This window comes from Octopus bimaculoides, chromosome 1 (genome assembly GCF_046866305.1).
Source record: "Octopus bimaculoides isolate indiv1 chromosome 1, ASM4686630v1, whole genome shotgun sequence".
Lineage (NCBI taxonomy): Eukaryota > Metazoa > Mollusca > Cephalopoda > Octopoda > Octopodidae > Octopus > Octopus bimaculoides.
In genome coordinates this window covers 23965882-23979741 of record NC_142928.1, presented here as the reverse complement: position 1 = coordinate 23979741, position 13860 = coordinate 23965882, and the positions used below count along the sequence as shown (strand labels likewise).

Genomic DNA, 13860 nt, shown 5'->3' with positions numbered 1-13860 from the left:
CTAAGAATACTCGATGCTACAATAAGAGTTGTAACATCAATCAAAAGCGTATAATTCGTTTTACAGCTGACTGAAATGCATAGACATGTTTTTTTCCGCATTTCTGTTATAATCTATTTTTGTTCTGTTATGTTTCTTACTTCCAACAACAGCCAGGTAGAGTATCGTGGATCTATCTAGAAACTCATTGCATAGAACTACCTCAGTAAGTGCTCTACATACAGTTTCATATCATAGATGTCTCATTACATATCAACGAAGAAACCTCGACATAGTTGTTCGCCCTGCTAGAAACAGCTGCCAAAGCAACTTCATTTCACAACATACACTTTCAAATAACTGTGTATTAGACTGTGTATTCTTTGCTATAAAAACGGATGAGATGATCGCGTCATAAGCTACATTTGATCGTCATCTGCTTTAACAGAGATAAATAATAATAACAATAAATAGCAACACACTTTTAACCCTCACAATTCAATTTGGGGGGGGGGGGTCAACAATTAAAGCAGGTTATTCGTTAATAACATTAATATTTCAGGATAGCACTAGGTAAAGATAATGGAATCTCGTGAACAACTGATGAGCATAATGTTTCTATGAATAAGCAGACGCAGTATGACCGAATGATTAAGAAGTTTACCTCTCGATCTTGAGCAAGAGACTCTTAAGATAAGTTCGAATTGACTCATGACTCATGCCTCATGAATTAAACTGGGTATTTGGAAACTGCGTAGAAGCTCGTCATATGGAAGTAATTTAAGTGTCCAGCATCGTTACACGCCAAATCACACTGATTCTGCATGGTAATTACGTTAAGGGTACGCAATATTCTTCTGTATTTGTACTTGTTACGGCGGTATTCACCCGGAATGGATTCAACTGACTCCGATCAAAGAACTCACCCCTTCCCTCACGAATGCTGAAGTGTCGAGTCCATGTTCAGAATTCCAGTGAGAACACAAGTTCACATGTGGTCCCCGATTACATGCGTTCACACTTTGGGATAGCGCGATCAGTAGTAGTTCATCTTGCCGTCGATTGTCGACGGTCGCAGAGGAATCGCTGACCAAGTCACAGCAGATCATCGGAACTAGCGTAACCTGGATTTCAGTCTGGTTCTAGAGATATGTTTTAACGAAAGCTAAAGGAGCCTCACTCTCAGCGGTCTTCCAGCACACTGGATTCCAAACCAAAATTTCTGAGGGCCCGTACTTTTGCTAGATAGTCACTGAACCTACGCTAGGTTCATTAGTCTTGCTTTTAGTCCTGTTGAGTTTCTAGCAAATCTTATCACCAGGTAAGTCTAGTGGAGGTGTCGGTTTATTCCCCGATGACCCCATCATGCAACAGGTCGTACTGAATGCCATGTTACCAGTAATACTCATGAAAGACCTTACAAGTGATCTGACATAATATCTGTGGCACTAGTACGCTAACTCAGTGAGTACCGCACTCTTCTCCCCCAAATTGTCCCAAAAATCCACTCTCCGAGTCCTATATGCGAGGTTAGGCCTATAATACTTGATTTTATTCACTAAAACATTTCCCCACTAAATATGCACTACTGAAGTCGGTGTGCGTCGAATATACCTGTAAATAAATTTACTTCAACGAACAACTAGAAGCTAATCGTCGAAACTGACGGAGCTCCATTTCACGCATTTTACGTATGTAAAAGTTGTGTGTGTGTGTATACACACACACACACATATATATATATATATATATATATATATATATATATATATATATATATATACATTTATATGTATGTATGTATGTATATGCATTTATTTATATATTTGTATACTTCTATGTCAAATGCCTCCAAGAGAAATAAACAGACGTAGAATAACGAGATAACTACTGTCAATGTTGTGTATAGCATCTATAATATGGTTTATTAGTGATGGCATTTCAGCATAGGCCAAAGCTAACGAGGTTTCTTGGGCAGCTAGTGTAATTTCCAAAAGTATTCATTAATGATATTTTCCCGATCAAACACTTTCTGGTAAAATATGAAACACACAGGCACTTACTTCATGTTAGAATCCATGAAATACAAGCTGAGTTCTTAACAAACATTCAGTACTTTTCGTTATTCTGTCATTTCGGGGACAAAATTGAATGCATGCGCTCGTGTATATATAGATGCATATATATGTTTTTAACGGTCATTTTTCACAGGAATTTTCAATTGGCCGGATAACTGAAGATATGTTGGCATGGGCTCCCACCGTGGCATCCGAAACTCGGAGCTTTATCATGGCTACTGAATAAGTGTCACATATTTTTACAGATAAATTCCTCTATTTGCATAATATCGAGGTCTCTTTCTTTCTTTTGTTGTCCTTCCTGTCAAATATATATATATGTATATATATACAGAAGCGCACGCTCGCATCAATACACAACACACATACACTCAAAACCATAAGAACGCATCCACAAACCCACATATACAACTGTACACTTGCACATACCGCCCCTTCCTCCCTCCCCCGAGCAACAGCAGCCACCCTCTTGGCCTAGGCCAGTACTGTCTCCTCCAGGCATTTGATGTAGGCCTCCGTGTTAAGTCTGAGGTTATGTGGGAAGACGAATAGTGGTATAGAGTCGGCATCACTAGAGATCACTCAAGACAACAGGGTGTTTACTGGATGTTTGATTTTATCACTCTCGTTACACGTTTTTCGGGCACGGCAAGTCAACGGTTTTTCTGTGTGTTCACCATCTGATCCTGGCAGAATTTTTTTCTCTCCTGAGAAAACCAACGCTTGTTCGGTTTAGGGGATGCTTGAGTTTGTTCAAAAGCTTCGTAGCGCGGTCTTTCCTCTTGTCCTTGATGGCTTGTGATAAAAACTGACCTTTTCTCATCGTATATAAGGAACACCGAATGTCTTTATGCACTACCTGCCTGATAAGAAACTTAGACACTCCCATGTTCCTGGCGATGGACCTGATTGACTTGGAGGGATCATTGTCAGTCATGGCCTGGATCTCACCAACAAATTCAGGAGTTCTTTTCTTATCAGAACGATCAGAGTGAGTTTTCTGTGCTGCCGTACCGTCATAATCACCATTAGACTCATCCAACTCTTTTCGAATCCTCTGCACAGTCCTCTGATTGACACCGAAACACTTTGAAATGCTCGTATTGGAGTTTCTGGTGCGAATGCCAAGCAATATAGCATGTTGTTTCCATATTTCTTGCAGAGTTAATTGCATTATTGCGCTGTTTTTCTCACAGATGGTGCTCAACCGAACCTATTATAGTGTGTAATAGACAAAATCAAAAACAAACAATGCGCATGCGCGAAAATTTAAACCATAAAATAGCAACAATTTACCCATCACACCCTGAATAGATAGATAGATAGATAGATAGATAGATAGACAGAAAATATATATATACTGCGTGGCTTTTACGTATGCTAGAAATACTGGGGATCACGTGGGTTTATCCTGAGGCCTACTGCATCCCAAAACAACCATAGCAACAAATTATTCCAAGCCTCTTAAAAAGTTCATTTCACAAATTCCTGAAGGGTGGTTTTCTACTAATCACTTGTTTTACGTTTTACTTGTTTCAGTCATTAGACTGCGGCCATGCTGGGGCACCGCCTTAATAATATTTGCACATTTGATTCGCAATTTGTAAAAATTTGCTTATAAGTTATTCCTCATTCCCCCTTTGTATCCTTTATTCGTCTAATTGCACTCATTCGACCAAAAATTAAAAAGAAAAAAATAGAATAGCAAGCAGTCAATTTATTGAGAAATCAGTTATTATGTCTACTTAAAATTCCTCAGTTTATTGTGTCTGTGTGTGTGCACATGGGTGTGTTTGTGTTTGTGTGTGTATGTGTGTGTGTGGAGGGGTGTTTGTGTGTGTGTGTGTGTATGTGTGTGTGTGTGTGTGTGTGTGTGTGTGTGTGTGTGTGTGTGTGTGTGTGTATGCGATGGGGTACCCAAAAGAAACCGGAATTTTGCAATATCATTTTATTCACTTAGTCTTATATATTTACACATTCATTTATCCACTTCAAAGTATCCTTCATATGAAGCAAGGAATCGGTCTATGCACGTTTTCTATTATTAAAAGCAGTGCTGGAACTCTAGTGAAGTGATGTCTTTTAACGCCTCCGTCGTTTTTTCTTCACCTCTTCCATGCCTGGAAATTCTGTAGCACCAGCTTGAGTCACCAGGGATAACCTTCGATAAAAGGTCCAGCTTCCAACTTCCAACTTCCAACCGTTCTCTCAGTACACGACACGTATTCAGGCGTGACTGCTTTTGATCCTCCGTGAGCAAGCGAGGCACGAATTTTGCTGCAGCTCTTTTCATTCACAATTCCTCGCTCAAAATTTGTTGGCAGGAGCTCCAGGACACACCAGTCATATCTCAAATTTCGTCAATTTTTCGGTGTCGGTCTTCGAAGATTAGTTCATGAATTTTCGTGATGTTCTCATTCGTTCGGGAGAACGACGGTTGTCCTGAACGAGGCTAGCCCTCAAATGACAAGTGAACATTCCTAAAGCGTGAAAATCACACGTAAACTTATGTTTTGCTCATGGCAGCGCCCTTGTGAGCTGTTTGAAACCGCTGTTTTCCCCAGGAGAAAATAGAATTTCACAGAAGTACGCTGTTCCTTTGTTTCAGCCATCACAAAAATTGACTAACAGGAGAGAAGCACTGCAAAACAAAGACACACCACGTAACAGTACGACTTGAACAGATGATACTGGAGGGTCGCATCAAGTAACTTCTAGCAGTGAAAGCCTGAACTTTCCCCATAGAGAACTTTTCCGGTTACTTTTGGGTACATAGATAGATAGATAGATAGATAGATAGATAGATAGATAGATAGATAGATAGATAGATAGATAGATAGATAGATAGACATATACGACTGGCTGTGTGGTAAAAAGTTTGTCTCCCAACTATATGGTTCCGAGTTCACTTTCGGCAAGTGTTTTCTACTATAGCCTCGAGATGTTTAAAGCTTTGTGAGTGGATTTGATAGAAGAAAACTGGAAGAAACCTATCGTAAACATATATAAATATATATATATATATATATATATATATATATATATATATATATATATATATATATATATATATATATATATACGTGTGTGTATGTATATATCGTAAATCCCTGAAAAACAGAACAGCAAACAAACAAAAAACAACAACGCGTGGACGTGGTGCATGTAAAATATAATCAGACCTTCATGGAAGGAAAGAAGGATGGTTTAACGTTTCGAGCATCGCTCTTCTTCAGAAACAGAGGAAAGTCCAATAGAAAGGAAGACAGATGAAGAAAATCGCCAGCTATACATACATTCATTATTAGGCATATATATGATATATTCCTTGTTAGGTGTTTTGCATTTGAAATATATATTCATTAACAAAATAAAATCTCTTATAAAAGGAAAATTCTACAAATAGGCTTCATTGTCAAATATTCAGAGATTTCGGAAGCCTCCTTAGTAATCTTTAAGTTTTGTACAGAACTACAAACAGGTTTGCAATATTAGTCATAATATCAGTCAGGTTTGCAATATCAGTCATAATGGATTTGTTACCGGGGACTGTTCATTGCATTATGTATAAAGTGATCGGTTTCACATCTTTTCAATTTGCGGTTTTTTATCTTTTTGACATCTAGGTGTTTTTGCTGTGTGATTATTTTTTCTCTCATGATCTTTTTCGGGGGATCTGCTTCTCATTACATTAGGTATGGTTCCATGATTACTATTTGCGACCTGGGTGTTTCGTAGTTCTCTATTGTTGTAATGCCGTTTTGTGCATATTATTATGATTTGAATACATCAATTAAGACCAAATAGTATTTGTTTCTTTCCCATCTTGAAATGCAAAAAAGACTTTCTTCCAGCATAATACTTATTCATATACATAAATACACACACACGCACCCACATATATACGCATGAACATACATACGCACATACATACATACATATGTATATATATATATATATATATATATATATATATATATATATATATATATATATATATATATATATATACTCAACAACTCAAATGTGGACGTAATATACCTTGATTTTGCAAAAGCTTTTGACAAAGTGGATCATGGTGTGATATGCCACAAACTGCGTGATCTTGGCATAGCTGGAAAACTTGGAGAGTGGTTACATGACTTTCTGAAAGACAGAAGTCAGGCCGTAGTGGCTAATGGAGCCACCTCTATGAAAACACAAATAATGAGCGGTGTTCCACAGGGCACTGTCTTGGGACCATTGCTTTTTATAGTCGCTCTCTCAGATATGCCTTCAAGTGCCCGGATAGTCACTTTTGCAAGCTACGCAGACGATACGAAAGTCTCGCAGAAAATACAGAACTCCAGTGATGTTGCACACCTGCAGCAGGAGTTGGACTCAGTTTACAGATAGGCTGAGGATAATAATATGCAGTTTAATGCTGAACAATTCCAAGCCCTGCGCTATCAACGCCCAAAACTGAATATGAAACTTACAGAGTACACTGGTCCGCAGGGAATTTCAATCCCAGAGCCTAAATCAGTGAGAGACCTGGGTATCGACATGAGTGATGATGCCTCTTTCCAAGTGCACATTACCAGGATGGCAACAAAGTGCAGACGATTGGCTGGATGGATCCTGAGAACATTCAGAACCAGAGATAAGGAAACCATGATGATCCTCTGGAGGACATTCGTCCTCAGCCGCCTGGATTACTACTCACAGCTGTGGTCACCCACCAGTGTGAAAGTAACAGCAGATCTTGAAGCAATCCAGAGAAGATTCACAAAGAAGATTGTCTCTTTGCAACTGCTCAGCTACTGGGAAAGGCTGAAACAGCTAAGACTCTACTCCCTGGAGAGAAGGCGGGAGAGGTATGCAGTAATATACATCTGGAAGATCCTGGAAGGAATTGTGTCAAACTTTGGCATTGAAAGCTACACCAATGCCAGAACGGGACGACACTGCATAGTGCCAAAGATTCCAGCAATGCCATCACGCTTCAGGACCAGTTACTGCTACAGTTTGGGTTTCCGGGGCCCACAGCTTTTTAATATTCTCCCAAAGAGCCTGAGGAACCTGCACAAAGTAGATGTAGGGGTTTTTAAATCAAAGCTGGACCTCTTCCTGTCGAGAGTCCCAGATGAACCTACCTCGCGGCAGGAGGTGCAAATGAGGGTTGCTAAATCAAACTCCATTCTTTACCAAGTGCCACATATTGTAAGAGGCTCCCTGTATTAACAGTGTAACAACACGCCGGTGCATCAGCATGGCCGCAGCTCTAAGCTGAAACTATAAAATAAATATATATTTTTATATATATATATATATATATATATATATATATATATATATATATATATATATATATATATATATATATATATATATATATATATATATATATATATAAGTATATATTTGCGTGCGTGTGTGGAGGGGTGTGTGCGTGTGTTCGTGCGCTATGAAAGGCTATTCTGTTCGATTTTGTAAAATGCAAGAATATATATTGTGTATTAACGAGCGTGCATGTGCGTGTATGTGTGTGTGTGTGTGTGTGTGTGTGTGTGTGTGTGTGTGTGTGTGTGTGTGTGTGTGATATGTATGTATGTCTCTTCTATTTCTTAATTATAAACCCTCCACTGAGAAGTGAGCCGGTTTCCAAGGCTCCATCTTTGGGATGTAGTTAACACAGACAAATTCACATTTGGAACTTGAGAAAAGTTTTGAATATTTTTACTTTTTCATTCACAGATTGCGTGAGGTAGTATGAATGTGTGTCTATCTGTATGTATAAATGTATGTATGTATGTATGTATGTTTATCTGTATGTATGTATGTTTATCTATACGTATGAATTTATGTATGCATGCATATGTGCGTTTCAGCGTATGTATCTATAATGTTATATGTGTGCATGAATTTATGCAAGTATGTACAAGCGTACGTATATAATTCGTGTCTGTAACCGACTGAAAATCATAGTTCCAATTAGCTTTTGGGTTGGAAACTGTCTACAGAAAGAAGCGATCTACGTGACACCGGAAATACAAGAATGTTGAACCAACTAAAAGTACATCGCTGAAGCAAGCTGTCTATCGAATTCCAGATGCATACAGTATAGCAACATATCACTGGAAACCAACAAATGAGAATATAACCGAAGCCAAAAGAAGTAATCCTACGTATAAGTGTGCGAGGATGTATGCACAGTTTTAAGCGAAAGAAGCTCGATTTTCAGCCAAGTAGTTTCTGGTTCAAGTCTTACTGCGTGGCATCTTGGGAAAATGTCTTCTACTTATTGCCGCAAGAATGGTTGTGTGGTAAGTCGGTGAGCTGGCAGAAACGTTAGCACGCCGGGTGAAATACTTAGCGGTATTTCGTCTGCCTTACGTTCTGAGTTCAAATTCCGCCGAGGTCGACTTTGCCTTTCATCCTTTCGGGTCAATAAATTAAGAACCATTTGCGTACTGGGATCTATCTAACCGACTGGATCCCTCCCTAAAAATTTCTGGCCTTGTGCCTAGAGTAGAAAAGAAGCTTGCTTCCCAACCATGTGGTTCCGGGTTCAGTACCACTGCTTGGCACCTTGCGCAAGTGTCTTCTATTATAACCTCGGGACGACCAAAGCCTTGTGAGTGGATTTGGTAGACGGAAAGAGGCCAGTCGTGTGTAGATATACTCCGTATATATATATGTGTGTATTTGTGTGTGTGTGTGTGTGTGTGTGTGTGTGTGTGTTGGTCCCCCACCACCGCTTGACAACCGATATTAGAGTGTTTATGTCCCCGGAAAATAGCGGTTCGGCAAAGAGACTGATAGAATAAGTACCAGACTTTAAAAATAAATAGATAAATGAATGAATAAATAAATAAATGTAAGTACTGGGGTCAATTCATCCAACTAAAAATTCTTCAATGCGGTGCCCCTGCATGACCGCAGTTTAATGACTGAAACAAGTAAAAGAATAAAGGATTACTATAGCCCCGCTACTTCTTCAGTCCACTGAACTCTATATGGGTTCCAGCAGTACCTTGGAAGGTATCCTTGCAACTTATCGTCGTCTCATTCACTGGGGTGTCTTGTGATCTTACATGCTATGGGAAGCGTTTCAAGTTCGGTTTTAGGTGACCTAGGGCTCATGACAGACTTCAGTCATAATAACTTACTTCATCATTCTAAACTGTACATTTAAACCTCACAACGGAGGTCGTATTAGATTGCAGATAAGAAATGTTATTCGCTGGATATTGTTGTGGATTCGTAGAATCGTTAAAGCACCGGTTGCTTACATATTGTCTTTCAATCGGGCTGAAGGTATTATTGCCCTTCACTGTGCAGGGGGCGATAAAATATATTCCTGTCAAATAATGAGGTTGACAATAACCTATACACAAAACTGTAGCTTTGTTCTATTCTTAGAAATCTAGATTATATTTGTAGAAGAATGATGGTTTATATTTCAAGAAATGCTTAGCAGCATTTCGTCCCGTCTTTACGTTCTGAATTCAAATTCCACTGAGGTGAACTTTACCTTACATTTCGGGGTTGATAAAATATGTACAATTTAGCCCTGGGGTCAATGTACTTGATTTAACTCCGCCCTTGAAATCACTGGCCTTGTGCCAACATTTGAAACCAATATACATTTATTATAAATTCATATAACACATTTGACAATATATACGTCTGTACTCTAGCCATATCAGCCGGAGAATGATGCAGCCTATCGGCGTGAAAATTTTCAAGCATGCGCAGGAAGGGTGACGTCACATCCCATCCGGAGGATTTTGTCCACGTGGTATTAGTTTGGCGGGGAAAAATAAAATTGGATTCGTTTTGAATGCACTACGTACATACATATGTCTATGTGTGCATTCATATATGATACATCGAACATCGAAATATTGGTGACACTTATATTGCATATATATTGAAAATTATATATTTAAAAAATGGTAGATCTCAGTGCAATAAAATAGAGAATAATTATTTTATTCGTGTCAAAGATATACAAAAAAAATAAGCATACAAAATATTCATAAAAAGAATTAAATATACCTTCAATATCACCAATATATTTTAAAAGCGGATTTCTCCAAGTTTGAAAGAAACTTGTATATTGATTTTTTTTTTACCGTCTGTCTTAAATTATTACATTAACCATCTTTCGATGCAAATTTGCTTATTGTTCACGTCAAAAAGAACGAGATGTCTTAAACACTTATCAGAATATTTGGGAATCTAAAATTCTTCGTGTTTGGAAAACTTTGAATTTCTATACATTCAAGGATTTTTATATGCTGAATAATTTTGCCGTCTGCCTTTGATTATCGATCTGTTTCTTGTTAATGATTCTTGAAATATGAAACCAACATCGTCCATGATATTTTTGTCTTTTATTGTATTATATTAGTTCATTGACTTTTTTTGTAATGAAGCAAATGTTTATTCTTTTCTGTGTTACATTAAGAACTTACCCTTTGTTAAATATAATATATAATTTATATTCAATATACATACTGTTTATATTTAAATGCATTATATACATAAATATATTTAATATTCTCTTTCGTACATTTAGCTCCCTTACGTATACAAATCATGAAAATATCCGCTTGTAATCATTGTCTGTCGAGGCAAATTTGTTTATTTATAAGGACTTTCTAAGACTAAGATTGTTTTCGTTTATTAACTACCTCACGAAAAGAGACTACATAATATAATTTCAACCGACCGTCTCCTACTCTACATTTTGAAATCGGATCTCCTTTGCGTCTGAGAATGTTTGAAATTTATTCATTCAAGAATTTTATATAATGAATAAATCTTGCCATTTACATTCTATTATTGCAATAATCGTCTACCGATGCAAATTTATTTAGTTATAATAGCATTCTAAGATTCTGAAATTTCTTCTTTTTTTTTTTTTTCTTTATCAAGTATCGTACGAAAACGGAATGAAATATACTTTCAAAACGCACTTGTATATTTTGAAATATGATCTCCTTCTCGTCTAAATATTGTTTGACTTTTGTAGAACTTATATCAATATTAAATTCTTATTTCCAAGTTTCTAGTATAAAGCCATAGTGACCCTTTCCCTTGCAGACAGGCAGATAGAGAGAGAGAGAGAGAGAGAGAGAGACACACACACACAGACAGAGACACAGACAGACAGACAGACAGACAGACAGACAGACAGACGGACGGACGGGCGGTTGGATGAATGGATGCATGGATGGATAGCTAGCTACCTAGATAGATAGATAGATAGATAGATAGATAGATAGATAGATAGATAGATAGATGACAAGAGAAAAGAAATTATGAATGAACTTCATTGGGTTACAACTGTTTCTGCTATAGGATGAGACGGGCTCTTAGTTGAGTTCTAAGATAACATCCTATAGCTTCATCAGAGTCTTGAATACACCAGATTATCAGTCTCGCTATGCCTAAACGAAATATTTATACATACATATATACATACATACATACATACATACATACGTACTTACATACATACATACATACATACATACATATACAAACATAACTGTAGTTTAAAATTTTTATATATATATACTATATAATGCATAGTATATACATAAATACATAATATTTTTTATATATATATATATATATATATATATATATATATATATATATATATGTATGTATGTTTATATATATATATGTATGCGTGTGAGTGAATAGATATATATATATATATATATATATAACGGATAATGAAGCAATCCAAAAGGCAGGGATGCCTGGAATCTCTAGATGTATAGAACATGCATTTGCCATCTAAGACGCAATCGACTGTGCAAAACAACTGAAGAAAAACCTGTACATTGTATGGCTAGACGTGTCAATGCATATCGCTCTGTTCCATACGCACTAATTCAAGCAGTATGGACTTCTTTTGGATGTTCAACGAATGCTCATGTATTTCATGTTGTTTACGATTTGTGACGTCCTATACCCATATATATATGTGTAAATCTGACCTTTCTTGGTTCGACTCCTATCCGTGCAACATCTGTATTCCTCCCTGTGCCTGTCAAAACTCATGTCCCTGCCGCAAGGCTTTACTTCTACACACGCCAGCTTAATTTAATTCGTCTTTAGTCGAAAGACACCAGTTGTTATGTTCTGTTAATTGCATTGGTATTTGCGTAACATTTCTCCGTTTTTTCCGTCCTTGTTTTCGTATACATTCGCTGCTTTCTTCGAAGTAATCTAATGCTCTTAGCTTAGTCTTTTCCTTGGGGCTGGCCAGATTGGAACAATCTCGAGTATAACCAGCCGAAATTGCAAAAATAATCTGGAACTCGACTGAGGATAGAAAACTCCGAATGACTCGTCCATGTTTTCTTTGTATCGTCTGTCTTGATTCTTTGTTGTCCCTTTTTTTGTATTTTTTATATATAAAATTAGCGGCGAACGTACCTATATATATATACATATATATGTATACATATATGCACACATATATATGCGTATACATATATATATATATATATATATATATATATATATATATATATATATATATATATATATATATATATATATATATATATATATATATATACATATATATATATATATATATATATATATATATATATATACATATATATATGTATATGTATATAGATAAGAAAAGAAATGGAGCAACAATTAACAATTATAATTTGATCATTGGTATTAAAAGGTCATAGTTTAATTGTAGTTCAAGAACATTTACAGCTGTTTCAGTTTGTTATTTTGAAACACCTGTAAATGTTCTTGAACTACAATTAAACTATGACCTTTTAATACCAATGATCAACTTATAATTGTTAATTGTTGCTCCATTTCTTGTCTTATCTGAATATATTAAACCACGGTTTACCATTTAAATTACCAACTACTAATAACCTTATTGCAAGGCCTATACATAGTGAGGTAATACACCAGTAGTGCCTACGGATATATTTATCCCTTAGACGGTTGCATAACATCTAACTCATAATTTTTTATGCATGTATATATGTATACATATATGTGTATAAATGTTTGTGTGTGTGTGTGTGTTTGTGTAAAAGGTAGAAAAGTAACACATGAGTTGATATGTACAAGGAAAATAAGAAAGGTAGAAAATGCTAACAGTTTTATCATGAAATGCAATTTAGTACCGGTTTCCGTATTTTAGACATTTTCAGCTAAGTGTAAAATATAAAAAACAATTAAATTGGAGAAACTAATTAAGTGAAATGTTTTGTAAATATTTTCATTAGTCTTTAAGTAGTCTGTCTGTCTGTCTGTCTCTCATTCTCTCTCTCTCTCTCTCTCTCTCTCTCTCTCTCTCTCTCTCTCTCTCTCTCTCTCTCTCTCTCTCTCTCTCTCTCTCTCTCTCTCCTAACTATGGAAATATTTACACAACATTTCTCTTAATGTTTTTTTCTCCAATTTAATTGTTTTCCTTACTTTACTCTTAGTTGAAAAAATCTAAAATGCGGAAACCGGTACTAAAATGTACTTCATGACAAAATTATTTTAGCATTTTCTACCTTTTCTTATTTTCCTTATATATATATATATATATATATATATATATATATATATATATATATATATATATATATATATATATATATATATATATATTATCGTATTAAACCGTTAATCCTTACACATTTCTTTTTCTTTCTCAGCCTTTTTCGTTCTCTCTCCATTTTTTCAGTCCTTCCTGTTGAAGAGCAGAGACGCGAATCGTCAAGACTTTTGCATTCTTTCCGACCGTTAAACTAATACACCTGTTTGT

The 13860-nt window shown here is 36.2% G+C and overlaps 1 protein-coding gene across 1 annotated transcript in view; it reads right to left on the bottom strand.

Annotated features, from left to right (window-relative positions):
• Positions 1-1820: 1820 nt before the first annotated feature.
• Positions 1821-13860, bottom strand: part of LOC149137472 (uncharacterized) — a 17619-nt gene continuing 5579 nt past the window's right edge. Inside the window, exons 2-3 of the mRNA XM_089348188.1 lie at positions 3072-3270; positions 1821-1957 (exon numbers count right to left, since the gene is read on the bottom strand). Coding sequence (XP_089204314.1) covers positions 1821-1957; positions 3072-3270 — 336 coding nt within the window. The remainder of the gene's footprint in view (positions 1958-3071; positions 3271-13860) is intronic.